Source organism: Coffea eugenioides, chromosome 3 (assembly GCF_003713205.1).
Source record: "Coffea eugenioides isolate CCC68of chromosome 3, Ceug_1.0, whole genome shotgun sequence".
Classification (NCBI taxonomy): Eukaryota; Viridiplantae; Streptophyta; class Magnoliopsida; order Gentianales; family Rubiaceae; genus Coffea; species Coffea eugenioides.
This window is the reverse complement of record NC_040037.1, coordinates 11,905,220-11,921,098: the sequence shown is the minus strand read 5'-3', so window position 1 is coordinate 11,921,098 and position 15,879 is coordinate 11,905,220. Positions and strand designations below refer to the sequence as shown.

Here is a 15,879-nt window from a genome sequence, read left to right as displayed (position 1 = left end):
TTGCAAAATTGGTTGGTGTCAAAAGAAGCGTCTTCACCCCGTCAACCTCGTGCATTTGAATTCGTAATTCTCTCTCTCTCTCTTGTGGTAGAAGACTTTATTAGTGAATCATGCAGCAATGAGCCAATTACATGAGATTTTCATGTTGAACCAAAGAACCAAAGATTTTACATGAGATTTTTCAACCGTCAAAGAACCAAAGTCAAAGTTTCATGTTGAAGAAATGGCTCTTTTAATTTGAATGTTCTGTAAAAGTTTTTGCCGTACAAGAAAGGGGTCTTAATGTTCCATTAATTATCCAAACTATCCAAAAACAATTTGAAATTGTTGTGTGAAGATCCATTTTCCTTCATAGCCTCCAAAGCCAAGCCTCTCCACTTAGCAGCATTTCTTCTAATTTCTTCCTCCTTTTCTCCACCTCCCATCAAAACATCCACACATCTCTTGATCTCTTCTCTCCCCACCACCCCATCTTCATTAGCTTTTGCTCTCACCCCGTTGCTCCAAACTTCCTCAATCAGCTTAGCATTTGTTGTCTGATCAGCAAAATGTGGGCATCCCACAATTGGAACACCAGCAACTAGACTCTCCAGGGTTGAATTCCACCCACAGTGCGTGAGAAAACACCCTATTGACTTGTGACAAAGTACCTCCATCTGTGAACACCATGGCACTATTTTCCCCTTTCCATTCAGCCCATTTTCCATCATTTCCTTTACTTCTTCATCTTCATTCTCCACTGCTCGCATAACAATCATGTAATGCCTGCCAGTTTCCTCTAATCCGTGCAAAATCTCTAACTTTTCATCTTTCTTTAACTTCGTTAGACTTCCAAATGCTGTATAAACCACAGACTTTTCGGGCTTTGAATCCAACCACTGGAGATAATCATTTTCGTGACATTCAAATAAATCAAGACTGACAGACTTGTCAAATAAATCATTCCCATTCGAATGAACACAAGGAAGTAAAGGTCCAATTGGGATCACATTCATGTGATCAACAATAGCTCTGATTGATGCTTCTTCCAACTCGGCAAAAGTGTTGACCAGTACGCAAGGCTTAGAATCTTTCTCCAGGGCTCTTATGTGCTCATGAAAAATAGGCGGGCCTGAAGCAAATTGTGGATCAGTGGGTACAAGAATGGTGGGCAAATCACAATTTTCAAACAACGGAAGATCAGGTAACTTGACGGAAATGGAGGGTTCAATTTTGCGAACGCCATCATATACACCATCCTGGCTATTGAAGTACTTGTGATAAATAGCTAAAGCAGCAGCACACTGAAAAGATAGAAAAGCAGATGGGATGTTCATTCCACTAGCAACCTCAGCCGCCCAAGGCATCATAATACCGTAGATTAAGAAAGTAACCGGCCGGTCCTCATCCGACAAAGTTTGGATCAACTTCGTGAGGTTTTTGGATCCAACATGTGTTAAATCGGCAAAGAAGCTATCAAATTTGATGTTCTTTCTTGACTCTGCATCGTCGTAGCCGTCGGAGAAGGAGGCAAAGGAAAGACCAGAAAAGGACGGCAGGTTTTTGATGCGGCTAAAGCCATAGACGGTGGTGGCAAAAGTGACTCGTGCACCAGCTCGTGCGAGGCTCTTTGCTAGCTGAAAAGTGGGGTTGAGATGGCCTTGGGCTGCTAGACAACTGATGAGAATGTGGTGCTGCTGATTCTTCATGGTGTTTGATGAAAAATCTTGTGTAGATTTTTTGTGTATTGATGTTTCTATGCATTGTGGGCAAACGGAGGACCTAGCAAGGCTAAATATAATTGTACATGTGTTGATTTTTCTTGATGACTTCTATGGTTTATATAGTTTACGCTGTCCAAATCATCACTATTTTTTTTTTTTTTACCAGCAACCATTTTTGACTAAGAGGAGGTGACGATTTGGAGAAAAACGTTTTTTTTTTTTATTTTGTCTTGGTTTCGTAGAAAATTAAGCACGGTGGGATACCGTTCATCATGGTTATCATTTTTCATCATGATAATGACTCCATCACTTATTGCCTTGACTAATGTTCCGCCAGTCTACCTAATTACTTAGGTTCATCGAAATAGTAAGCAGCCGTGTCAAATTATGAGTGGGAGCATCAATTGAGTTTTCTGAGTAAAATTTTGGCAAGTTCAAAGTCACTCACAAATCGAGACTCAACTAGGGATGGCAACGGGGCGGGGGATCCCCCGCCCCGCTGCCTACAAACTCCCCCCGCCCCTGCCCCGTCTCTCGCCTCCTACTCCCCCTGCCCCGCCCCGTCTCCCCCGCGGGGAGTTAACAAATTTTTTCCCGCTGGATTAATAAAATTTTATTATAGTTAAATTTTAATAAATAATCAAGTACTAAAATATCAACACATCATCAAGTTATTATTCATTTTAATTTTACAATTGAAACTCATAAAAACAATCAAACAAAAGTTATTTGAATACAATCCAACATGATGAAATAAATACAACTAAAATAGTTAAGTTTTCACTTTTAGTACAAATACAATCACTAATTCATTATTGTGTTTGTGCTTTTTTTTTAGAAAAAAATGTTATTCTATTAAGTGTAATTAGAAATTTAGTATAAATGTATTAGTAAATTTAGTATAACTAATTAATAAATGGGGGGAAAAAATTCCCCCTGCCCCGAGAGCCCCCCTCGGGGCTGTTGCCCGCGGGCACCCGCCCCCATCGCCATCCCTAGACTCAACTCACGCTATTACATGAATTTCAGCTCAAATTGTGTTTGGTCCAAATTCATAATTAATATATAATTATATATAGTATATATTTTATAATTATAAATTACTATAATTTATAATATATATATAAATTATTAATATTTTTATGTCATTATATATATATATAATATTATACTCGCCCCTCGAGGTTAGTTCAACTGGTCTTGGGGTAGTCATTCAAGTCCCAAGGTCCAGGGTTCGAACCTCTCTTAATGCCTGAGGCTCTTGGAGGGCGGGGTACTTCAGGTGCAAGGTGATTAGTGCGGCAAAAAGTTGGGATATACCCTGTATTGTCAAAAAAAAAAAATTATATTCACATATAGTTCGGAACATTTATTGGGCCTAAATCTAGCATGATCCAAGCTCTACTTTTATTTTATTTGGATCTAATATTTAAATCCAAACTTTGCCTAGTCCAATTAAAGCATAGGGTTAGACTTATTCTAGGCCCATTAATAGGCCTACTTATGAGTCCAAATTGTATACAAAGGTTTTGGTTGTATTAATTTGCTAAATTCATACATTGATCTCTGTTGGATAACTAGTTGAATTGCAGTACTTGACTGCTATATTTAACACCACACATATTACATAATTTTATAACAGTACCTCATCTTACACTTATTACATTACCAGAAAACTGAGGATTCCTGGCAATTAGTGTCTTGTCTTTAAATCATTTATCCTGCCTATATCAAGTATTTATTTAATTGGACGATTAACTGTTTCATTACCATCAACTACTGGCTGATTATGTACCATCAGATTATTGATTTTAGTATAATCAGGTGCAGTATGATATTTTTTTTCATTCATTTTGATTATATGTTTTGAATTCCAATTTTTCAACACTATCATTTTGCACACTTAAATTGATTTTTAGCACTTGGGATCGTAAGATGATCAACTATTTCAATTTACCTTAAACTATTATTTCGAACCCTAAGTTACTGATTTATCTTCAATTACCATAATCCAGCAGATTACAAATGAAAGTTTCTGCAACATACCACACTCGTTCTTTAATGTTAAGGCAGTTTTCCATTCAAAAAATTCTCAAAAAGATTGGTGTGTACATATGTATTTATCTACTTTCATAGCCGGCCCATAGGTGTTTATTTACTAATTACTTTCATAAAATATGACAAATGGAGTGATTTGGGACATTTTGATGGCATTAAGGCGGAAATTGCTCAAAATAAAATTCATAATTGAATGGTAATTTTTAGGGAAAAAAAAAACATAAACAGCTAATCATTCCAATAGTATCTAAACTATCAAAATTTTTCACATTCCAAAATAGCTAATTGTCATTGAGATGCATTTGACATACGATCCCTAAATTTGACCAAATTATAATTTTCGTGTTTAAAAGTTGTAATGAAATGTCCGAGTGCATCAAACTTTTTGCTGGGGCCATATTAGCATTTGGAGAAATTGTTATCTCGCTATGAACAAGCGCTGTTTCTAACCAAAAGTATCTTAAATAACCTTAAAGGTATATTGTTGAGGAACTGCAAATAAGAACCAGACAGAAGCAATGGATTTACCAATTGACAGGAATTTTGTTTTTTTTTTTTTTTTCAATTCGATGGAAACTTTAAGATTTAGAAGACAGAGGAAAAAGGAAGAATTTGAAAGTCGAAAATAAATATAGTAATAATCTTAATAATTTTGTTGCTGGGCTGAAATTTGAGAATGAATGCAGGCTCCATATCCAATAATAAAGAGAAGAAAGAGAGACAATTTTGGATTGGGGCTTCTCTGGTCACAAGCACTAGAATTTCATTGTACTGCTTTTCATTGCCCATTTGGTGTGTCTCCAGAGTAGGTTTTGCCCCTATACGATTGCTTGATTATAGAATTGGAATGTGATTACATCTTTGTGGATTGTTTAGCTAAAGATAGCCTCAAGAAGGAGTCAGGGTTGTATCGTTTACAGAGCCCACTGGATATAGTTCGGAGATGGATGAACTTGGATATTGTGAGAGTAACCACCCCCGTTTAGTATCTATATGTTGAGCTGCTTAGCTCTCTTTGATAACCAAAAAAAAAAAACTCAATGTAAATAAAATTGCAAAAATTAAAGAAATAGAGAACTTTAAGTCATATTTGTCAGTGAAACACATATTATCGTTCTTCCCTGCACCTTAGAATTTGTCACAATTAACATTCCAAAAGTTACATGAACTTCCAGGTTATCCATATTTCAAACTAATGTACAAAAGGTTGAAAATTTACTTTAATTGAGATTTTGACTCAAAACTACTGATAAGTGACTAATTTACATAATAATTGTATGACATTTTATATTATTTTTAGTCACTTTGGTTATATTATTGGAAGAAAATGAATCATTTTGGCTATAATTAGTGAAAAATACTTTTAAGTGATTAAATGAGATTTTTATCACTTTTTACTTGGATTTTGTGTATTTTGACAGTTTCGATACATTTTCGTATTTCGACTATAACTTGAGCTACAATGATTGGATTAAGATGATTCTTGAACCAATTTGAAGATAAGAGATAGATCTACAACTTTAGTGGAGACATCTGAATCCAGTTTGAAGGTTTTCCAAGTCAAAAAGCCGAAGTACAGTAGCTAATTTCATTTGGTCGAAGCTGAAACAGGGCAATGAGCAGTCAAGGGTATTTTGGTCATTTATCAGCCTACACAGATCCAAATGAGGTGATTCTTGATGCATTGGAAAGCTAACTCAAAGGGCTACAAGTTTCATGTTTTGGTCAAGAGCTAAATCAGCTTTTATCATCAAGAAAAGTTTAGTTGAAGTTGACGCAAAATCGGAGCAGAACTGGAAATTGAACAAAAGTGCACCAAAATGTCACTGTAGCAATCCGGCCGGAACTTGGCCGGATTTATGGCCAGATTTCTGGCCGGATTGTGGTCAGAGAAGGCTGCTCTTTATGCGGAAAACTCAATTTCACCTCCAATAAGTCACATGCAATGCTAGACATGTGAAAAACATTACCAGCTGTAAAAGGGAAGTGTAGGCCTCATTTTCTTGACTTCCTTTGTCTTGAAATAGCCAAATCTTGCAAAAGAATGGAGAGACATACGGGAGAAACTTGGAGTGCAAAGATGTAGCTCTTGCACTTTCTGAGTAGTAGGATAGTTTAGTTTAGAATAGTGTAGCTCTTCCATTCTTGTATATTAGCTAGATTAGGATGAAAATGGAGATGAAGAAGGAGGAGTTGAAGCTCATGTGACAAGGGTTATCTCTTTTCCAACTCTTTATCTTTTGTATTGGATTCTAAGTTTAGTTGATATGCAAGTTCTGGATTTTGTGTTCAATATGTGTCTCTAAAGTTTATGCCTTGGGTTTGGTTGAACTTTCTATAATTGTTAGTGTTTATTATTTGGTTATTTGATTGCTATGATTTGAGCAAGTTATTTAGCATTTTGGCTCTTTAAATCATGATTAATCTGGTACCATTGATTGTGATTATCTAAGGTGTTGTTTCTGCAATGAAAATTGAGATTTAACACTTGTTCAAGAAGTGCTAAACATAGGGAGTACACTCACGAAAGTATAGGTGCACCTATGTGGTTTTTAGTGATTCATTTCATGTAATTTCACTGAAGAAATGAACTTGTAGCTAATTTCATAACCATGAGAATAGGTATGGATTAGTTATAAATATAATTGATTCACTACGAAAGTAGGATTCAAATGCATAAGGAAATTACACCATAACTAGCTTAGATGCAGTACTCAATGATCCAAATATAGCACTTGCATGAGTAGTTAGGGATACCACAACCTAAGGAGCTTTTATTTGTTATTTTGTATAATTTCAGTAGGTTAAATTTGTTATAATTCATTGATAGTCTAAATAATAGAGAAGCTTTAGTAATACCGGTAATTGTTTACTCTTCCCTGTGGGATCGACCCGATATATATCCTAAACTACTAGTTGACATGTATATTTGAAGTGAACGGGTGTAATTCAATTTTTTTTTAACTTGTACGTATATTAAAAGCCCGTCAACTACTATCTACACGATGCCTAAAATTCTCAGGAGAGTGGAGAGAATACAAACAAATGCTTCTAGAAAATTGATGTCCCAAAAATCAAATATCACATTGCTAAGACTGGGATGTAACAACAATCAAGATTCGGGTGAGTGTTTGTTTTCTTCTTCTTCTTCTTCTTCTTTTGTTTTTTTGAGCACCATCTGCAAAATATTTTTAAAAATTGAAGAAAACAAGCAATAGACCAGACTAGCAGGCAAATTCTTATCATAAACTACAGGAATTCTGGTTACCTTGGTGTGGTTCAAGACTAAAATGCAAATACTTTCAAATACGGTATGAATTATTTTGAGTTTTTTGAGCAAAAAATGATTTGTAACTTGAAGTATATGCGTCAAAGAATACATACATTAAGATAAACCTACCAAAGCTATTGAACTTCTCTTTTCTTCATAATTATGATTCAATAACTTCTCTTTCCTTTTCCTCTTCTCCAATTTTTCTCTACTTCTTATGCTTTTTTCAAAGGCCTCCTCTTAGGTCTCCCTCCCATGAATTTCATTTCATCTTATATTGTTTTTCTAATAAAGTCTCTCCTAAATTTTCGTAATGAGAGTTTTCTATTTCTCCTAAGGATTTCTAATGAGAATTTTCTATTCTCCTAGGGATTCATATGAAGATTTTTGTGTTTTTTCTTTTTTTTTTATTGTTAGATCTAAATTTACTTCAGATCTGAAATTTTTTTTGGATCTTGGGTCTATTTCGACATATCTCATCATCATTATTAGAGTTTAAAACTGTTGATTAATAATTTTGACGATTGCAACATTAGCAAAAAGGAGATGTGGCGATATATGAGTTAGAACACCATTTTAAATTTTTTTGTATTTTTTACATTTGTTTAGAATTTGGTGCATGTTTAATCTATTATTAGGGTAATGATGTAGATCAATTTGTAATGGATGATTTTCAGCAATTTGTTAATGAAGATTGCATTTTATCCAAAAAAAAAAACCCTACCTAAGCTGAACAACGAAAACAATTGTTTATGAAGGGGGCCTTTTCCAAGAGGCCACCCCTCCATGAATGAAGTATGGACAAATGCAGCACTTTCAAATGCATATGAGTTCAATTCTAGTTTAGCCTTCTGAAAAATTAGGGTTCTATCAATTTTCATTTTTTTGGCATTTTAATCCTAGAAAATGCTGGGTTGACTAGCCAATAAAACCTGCTAACTTATTGCACTAATTAAATTGTGAAAATCTCATTATCAAATTAATTAATACAAATATAAAAATTCCAATCGTATTAATGTTAATATTCACTAGATTTATTAAGAATCAACTTACACCAGGGGTGTAAATTTGAGCAATTTATATCGCTTGATAACTTATTACACACATTAAATTGTGAAAATCTCATTGTCAAATTTATCAATACAAATATACAAATTTGAATCATATACGTCATGTTTATTGATTTTAAAATTTGCTTTGCTTTCCTATAAGCTTTTAAGCCCTGAACTTAGTCAATTCAGAATCTCCCCCTTACCACTAAGTATTTGTTCAATTTATCCTACCTTTTCTTGTTTCTGTACGACTTCACTTGAACTAAAGCTAGAAGAGATCTAAATCACGGCAACTAAATTGCTGCATTGGAATTGACCAAGAAAATGCTACAATCCCGTTTACTTACGTTTGTCTTTGTATCTTTCCTTTTATCCGAACTAGACATGTTCTTTGCGAAAGTACGTACCAAACATGTCACATTCTTTGCGAAAGCTTGAACCTATCATATGCAGATCAAAGGCAAATCGAATTTTGATAACACAACAAATTTTAAAGAAATTACATATGACTATTCTTACCAAATCAAAAATTTTAGTGATATTTGATTTGACTTGGGAACGTTAAAATTAGTTTATTATCAAAAAAAAAAAAAAAACTGATGTGCCTTTCGGCGGACGCTGGCCAAAAGTAGAACATGAGGCTGCAAATCAAACTGTAATTCCAATTTTATTTATCTATTAATTTTAGTTCTGGGAAAAACAAGTGATTATTATGTACGTAGGCCTAGTACATTTCTGGTTCACCATAAAAAGTGGCTGGTTAAATCTGTTCGAAAACTAGCGCTGATTGAAGTTCCTCAGTATAAATTAAATCAGAAAGGAAAAAAATTAATTGGTCGGGAAATTTATCTCACTAGACTATTTTTATTGGAGAAAACAACCAAACTAGTTCATGAATACCAACGAACTACACAAAATTAAGGGTTCAGAAATTAACCTCACAATTGCCCTACAAAATTCTTGGAATCTTTACAATTGTCCTCTCCATTTTCACAGTATTGGACCTTGAACTAATATATATTACATGATGCTATATTTTTTCTCTTCTATTAAATGTAATTTGTTTTTTTAAGCAAATGGTATTTATATTTAACTTTTCTTACGTATCCGTTTTATATGAATTACAAGCCAACCAAACATTCATTCGACAATTCGATTATGTACAATTATTTGCCAATTGCATATGTTAATTATAATACACATCTTGTATTCTTAAGCATAATTTTATACCATTGGATGATCTGAAAAATAATGAATCTCAAGTTACATGTTTACTATAGCAAATATTTAGTTATTCTTGAAATCTACAAATCAACACCTTATACGTCTAAACTAATATTATTTCACCCCTTGAATAAAGGTTCACTTACTAATCAATTTTCGTCTTAATCTTTTTCTTTTTTTTCGATGATTTCACTTACATTAAAGGTAGAAGAGAAAATTGCTTGCATATTTGGTGCTTTTGTATCTTTCTATTTACCTGAACTGGAGATGTTCCGTGCTAAATTACACACCAAACCTGCTAACTAATTCCCAACTTTCGAAAGCTTTCGTGAAATTTCATTCAATCAGATTCAAACACGAGTAAATTTTAAAGATTAAAGCTTGTGGCTCCAAATCAAACCCTATTTCCATTTTTGTTTGTTTATTAGTTTCAAAATTTCTGGGGCTACCTGAATCTTTATCGATTTACGTGGCCGAATACTGATAATGACCAAAGCAGAAATGGTTTCCTATGAAGATTAATGGAAACGAAAACGGAGGACTACTTCAATTCTGGTTGAATACTTAAATAGGATGGAAAACTGACAATGGTTTCCACAGTAAATTAGAACCAATGAAAAGATTAATCTTATTAGACTGGTAATTAATTAGTCCAATATTTTGAAATGAAACAATCTTTTTTTATTCGAATAATTGTCAATCCATATAAAAAAAAATCAGTTTTATATATATACTACTGAGATAATCATGATTATAATGCGAAAAAGTCATAGATATAGGTCTCCACTTCTTCGTCTCGCCCAAGTAAGCTTTCGAAATCCGTAAGAGAAAGGGAACTATGACTTTTCAAATTCGGACCGCACAAGTTGGCACAGCTGTATTCAAGTTACATAACCCAAGGACCTGAAACAGTTCGCGTAATGCGTGAGTGTTCAGAATTTGTCTTGTACACATAAATAACATACTTAAAAAAAAATCGTGTGTCTCAATCACGCTATTGATGTGCAGTCCACGTCATGCGTGAGCGTTCAGAATTTGTCTTGTACACATGAATATTATAGGAAGTGTAACACAAGTTTGGTTCAATTGATAAGTAGATATTTAAAAAAAATTATGTCTCAATCACGTTATCGATGTGAGAAATGTGTTGGTGTGTTTAAATCATATTATCAATATGAAAAATGTATTGGTGAATTATTTATAAAAACTCTTGTAAATCTCCTATAGTTTCGAAAGCATGCTCTAAATCGTGATAGTAATCAGAGCCGAATCGATTCAAATTTTGTTCTGAGGAAAAAAAAACACATGGGAAGTAACCATAGATTTATCAGGTAGCAAGACACAAGATTTGTCAAGGCAAGTCAAGAAGAAAAATCAGTACGATGATATTTGACAAAAGGATTAATACTTTGAATATCCTCTCAATTATTTCCTAGGAGAACAAAACAAAAATGTCCAGTGCTTTTCTCCAAATCGTCACCACAAACGTCGTTGGGCAACAATTCTTGTTATCCACACAAGCTGTATATAACAACGTCACTCAGATGCATCCTAGACACAACTTAGCCATTCCCATCTCAAAATCACAATCACACGTTCCTGCATTCATAATTATCACCATCTTCAAATTTTCTTCATACCATTGTTCATATCTTAATCTGCTCCCACCTTCAATAAATTCTTGGCTTAAATTCCCAGAAGAAAAATCAAGAAGCTGCTAAAAATGGTGGAACAAAGACATGTTCTCCTTGTAACTTTTCCAGCCCAAGGCCACATTAATCCATCCTTGCAATTTGCCAAAAGACTCCTAAGAATGGACGTACAAGTGACCTTTGCCACCAGCGTTTTCGCCCTCAGCCGTATGACGAAATTCTCCGGCAGTATCCCAAAAGGTTTGAGTTTTGCACCTTTTTCGGATGGTTACGATGACGGATTCCGGCCAAAGGGTGTAGATCCCACTGAATACATGTCTGGCATCGAGAAACAAGGATCAAATACCCTAAGAAATGTCATCAACACTAGTGCTGACCAAGGCCGCCCGGTAACGTGCCTGGTCTACACTCTTTTACTTCCTTGGGCCGCCACGGCGGCTCATGAATGTCACATCCCATCTGCCCTTCTCTGGATTCAACCAGCCACCGTCATGGACATATACTATTATTACTTCCATGGCTATGAAGATGATGTGAAGAATAACAGCAGTGACCCCACTTGGTCAATTCAGTTTCCAGGCCTGCCATCGATGAAAACCACGGACCTTCCTTCCTTTATGCTACCTTCTAGCGATGCTATCTACAGTTTTGCTCTTCCAACTTTCAAGAGGCAACTTGAAACACTGGATGAAGAAGAAAAGCCAAAAGTACTTGTCAACACGTTTGATGCACTGGAACCTCAAGCTCTCAAAGCTATTGAGAGCTATAATTTGATTGCTATTGGACCCTTGACTCCCTCGGCATTCTTGGATGGGAAAGATCCATCAGAAACTTCCTTCAGCGGTGATCTTTTCCAAAAATCAAAAGATTACAAAGAATGGTTGAATTCGAGGCCTGCTGCCTCAGTTGTTTATGTATCATTTGGCAGTTTACTGAGGCTGCCTAAGAAACAAATGGAGGAGATTGCGAGCGGCTTGTTGAAGAGTGGAAGGCCATTTTTGTGGGTGATAAGAGCGAAGGAAGATGGAGAAGAAGAGAAAGAAGAAGATAGACTGAGTTGCATGGAGGAATTGGAAGAGAAAGGGATGATAGTGCCATGGTGTTCTCAAATTGAGGTGCTGACACATCCTTCATTGGGATGTTTCGTGACGCATTGTGGATGGAACTCGACGTTGGAGAGTCTAGTTTGTGGGGTGCCGATGATCGCATTTCCTCACTGGACTGATCAAGGAACCAATGCAAAGTTGATAGAAGATGTTTGGGAAACAGGTGTGAGGGTTATACCTAATGAAGATGGCACAGTTGAGAGTGATGAGATCAAAAGATGTATAGAGACAGTGATGGATGATGGGGCGAAAGGGATTGAATTGAGGAGGAATGCTATGAACTGGAAAGAATTGGCAAGGGAGGCAATGCAAGAAGGTGGATCATCGGACAAGAATCTAAAAGCATTTGTTGAAGACGCTGGAAAAGGTTACTAAGCTGAGTCAAACTTGTAGATTAGTGTAGTAAGATTTGTTTGTCTTTTTTCCTTGTTTTTTAATAGGGGATTTTCATGGATAAATTTAGTGTTTGCATGTTTGATAAGAGTACGTAGGGCTTCTAAATGTTTGAGTTAAGCCAAAGAGAATCCTAAATATGGATTTGGCATTACTATATTTTTGCTAAATTAAATACTTTTCAGTCTTCACCATAAATCATGCATTCATAAATCATTGTCGTCACTATTAAGTAAAGCATCTCATTGTAAAATGGTTTGATGGTGTGTATACCTGAAAGAATTCTGGCAATGTCATGGAGACTGGTATCCCTAAAAATTGCAGAAATTCTAAAACTCTCTTAATTCTTAATTTTTATTACTCGGAATTTTAAATATTCGCAAAATTATCGCTAAATCAGAGGATAGAAATACCTAAAATATAGGAGAAAAGGATAGAGTTAAGATAGATATGGGCAAACTAGTGACTAGGAGTTGTTTGTAACTTTCAAAATTATCAGGTCTGAAATATTCCTATTTTCTTACTTGAAAATAGACAATTCTTTGCACAATATATGATAAGATAAATTACTAATAACCCCTTGTGATTTCATCTATTGCCACATAATTCTCCTAATGTTTCAAAATTCCACTTAACCCCTTACGGTTTCATGTAAACTAGAAATTTAACGAAAAATAGTCTATGTAATGTCATTAATTGAAATATTAGCAATAACATTATTTAAATGCTAAATCAAACAATGACTTAACTATTTTGTACAAAACTATATATAACGGGATTATGTAGACAAATACAAAAATTATAGGGGATAAAATAGATATTTATGGAAACTATAGGGAGATTAAGTAGATATTATGATTTCACCACATACACTTTTAAAGCACGGTTGTTCAATCACCTAACTGATTATGCATTCCATTCATTTTGTACTTTACATAAAACTATAGAGGAGATATGCGACTATTTTGAAACCTTGGAAGGGTTATCTAACATTATGCTAACCGAGAGGGAGATTATATATAATTTACCGTATATAACATTATTTTGTTGCATTTAGAATAGCTCAAGTTTTTAATACTCTCCATATCCTTATCATATTAATACCCTCTGTGGACATTAAACTGGTCCAGTTTTTCTTTTTCAAAAAAAAAAAAAAACTAGTCCAATTTTGAACAATATTAAACTTATCCGCCTTGTATATAAAAGGAAAGAGAGTTTAATATAGCAACCTCTTTTTTTGCCAAGTGTATAGTCTCTTATTTTGACAACATATTGTCAATTTCTATTTGTAGTTGAATTTTTGCTTCACTATTTTTGTAGTTGAATATCTCTCCTCCCAATTCTTCTTTTCTTCCTCTTTTGATTTTAACCTTCATCTCCCTCTTTTTTCTTCATCTTTCCTTTTTGCCCCTTCAAATTTTTTCTTTATAATTAATTATACTAAGAAGAGAGGTGTCCAAAAAAACCATATGTATTATTATTTGGAAATATTATTTTCTTACTATTTTTCTAGATGATTATTGTTGACCATAGAGAGGTGTCGTAACAATCAACTGATTTATACTGTCACTTTTTATTCCATCAATTTTAAATCTTTAATCCAGTATTTTGATTTTTCTTTTCTTTTTTTCCTTCATGCTAATATTTCTCTGCCTTTTCTCATTCCGCTCAATCAATGCATTTTTTCCTTTTTCCTCTATAATTAATTGAATGTATGTTTTTCTTGCATGGGAATGGATGTTTCTTTTGTTCCATTGTTCAAAAATCATGATTCATGAATCATGATAATTTTTTTTAGGAGAACATAAATAATAGACTTTTTACCTCCATTACTCTTACTGTCTAGTATATTCCATTTTTTTTTTCCTATTCTTCCCTCATTCATGCTACAAAATATGGACTTACTTTTTTTTATTAACTGTATTTTTTAACTTTTTTTATTAACTATATTTTATTTAGCATTTATCATTTTTCTTTTTTTGCCTCTTTATTCTGTTACCTTGGTGTATTTATTTATTTTGGCTTGATCTCCTTGATATTCATTAAGCCTTCCATTATTTTGGTTCTGCAAATCGATTTTCCTTTTGTGCGGTTTGTCTTAAATCTAAATGCAAAATTTATTTTTTGCAATTTTGATGTTTTAGTTCCTTTTTAATGCATAATTGAATCTTGCACTTCCTTTACTAATTCTTTGGTATTGAATTTTTGTACCCTGTTATGCATTGAAAAGCCTTCCATTCAACTTTCTTGCTAGTTTTATTGTGAATTTGTAGGATAGAAGTTTTGCATAATACTGTCTTGTTTGAAAAAGAAATGGTGATGAAATTTTATACATTTGTAATTATAATAGCATGATACTTGATTTTTATGAAGCATGTATCATTTATGTTAATATTGAATCGGTTTGCATTTCTCATGTGCTTGCTTTTTAAATTCTTTAGTGTTATTTATCCATACAATACAGTATATATCTTTATTGCATCATATTAAACAAGTTGAAGCAAACTTTTGAAATATTCCACTAAAGATAAACATTTTTAGGCTCATTTTTTTACAATTATAATTTCTTTTAATTTAAAAACAAATTATAGTGCAATACATTTTAACCATAATTTTATCGATGGACCTACGGTGTACTTGCACGGTCTGGTTCCTTCTAATCTTATCTATAAGTTCCTCTGCAGTCGATTGCGGCAATGCCCGCCGTCATTTAGTCAATATGAAGAGTCCCCAAGGGAGGAAAGAAAGCAGTCACATGTAGTTTTCTGTACACAGCTGACTCATCAGGATTTCTCGAGTGTGCTTTCGGGTCCCATGCATGCATGGTATTGTGTACCTCGTCATTGTCCTTGTGTCGTTGGCTTGGTTATCGAGTGACGTATTCCCTTTCGTCATTTTTGTGAATCTAAGATTGTATAATCTTGCTTTGCTGCAATGTTCAGCCTACAAAAAAAAAACTTTTCCTGCTTGTGACTAAACAATTACAACTACTAATTAGTAGTAAATTGTGCACGTTTGCATTTGGAATAGTTTTCAAATGATTGAAATCTAGGCTAGTGCCGCAAACGAGTCGAGTAAAGTCGAATTTTAATCTAATCGAATCGAGTCTCGATTTAATTTTATTAAATTCGAACTTCAATTTGAGTTCGACAAGTTTTCAATATAAAGATCAAACTCGAACTCAATTCAAATTCGAATAAAATTCGAGGTTAAAAAAATGATTATTATTTATTTTTTAAAAATAAATAAAATAATTATTATTTTTTAACCTCAAACTCGATTCGAATTTGAATCGAGTTCGAGTTTGATCTTTATATTGTAATAATTTTTAATAAATAATAAAATATTATGAAGATATATGTAATTTTACTATTAAAATATACATATATAATCGAACCGACTCGCGAGATAATTAATTGG

The 15,879-nt window shown here is 33.9% G+C and overlaps 2 protein-coding genes across 2 annotated transcripts; one reads left to right on the top strand and one right to left on the bottom strand.

Annotated features, from left to right (window-relative positions):
• Window positions 1-236: 236 nt before the first annotated feature.
• LOC113765644 (UDP-glycosyltransferase 75C1-like) lies at window positions 237-1,764 on the bottom strand. Its single transcript, XM_027309877.1, has one exon. The coding sequence runs from the start codon at window positions 1,686-1,688 to the stop codon at window positions 291-293; it is 1,398 nt and encodes a 465-aa protein (XP_027165678.1). The 5' UTR covers window positions 1,689-1,764; the 3' UTR covers window positions 237-290.
• A 9,093-nt stretch (window positions 1,765-10,857) lies between these two features.
• On the top strand, window positions 10,858-12,672 carry LOC113765438 (crocetin glucosyltransferase, chloroplastic). The gene has a single exon (XM_027309613.1). It carries the CDS (start codon window positions 11,032-11,034, stop codon window positions 12,439-12,441), a length of 1,410 nt encoding a protein of 469 aa, XP_027165414.1. The 5' UTR covers window positions 10,858-11,031; the 3' UTR covers window positions 12,442-12,672.
• Window positions 12,673-15,879: the final 3,207 nt, after the last annotated feature.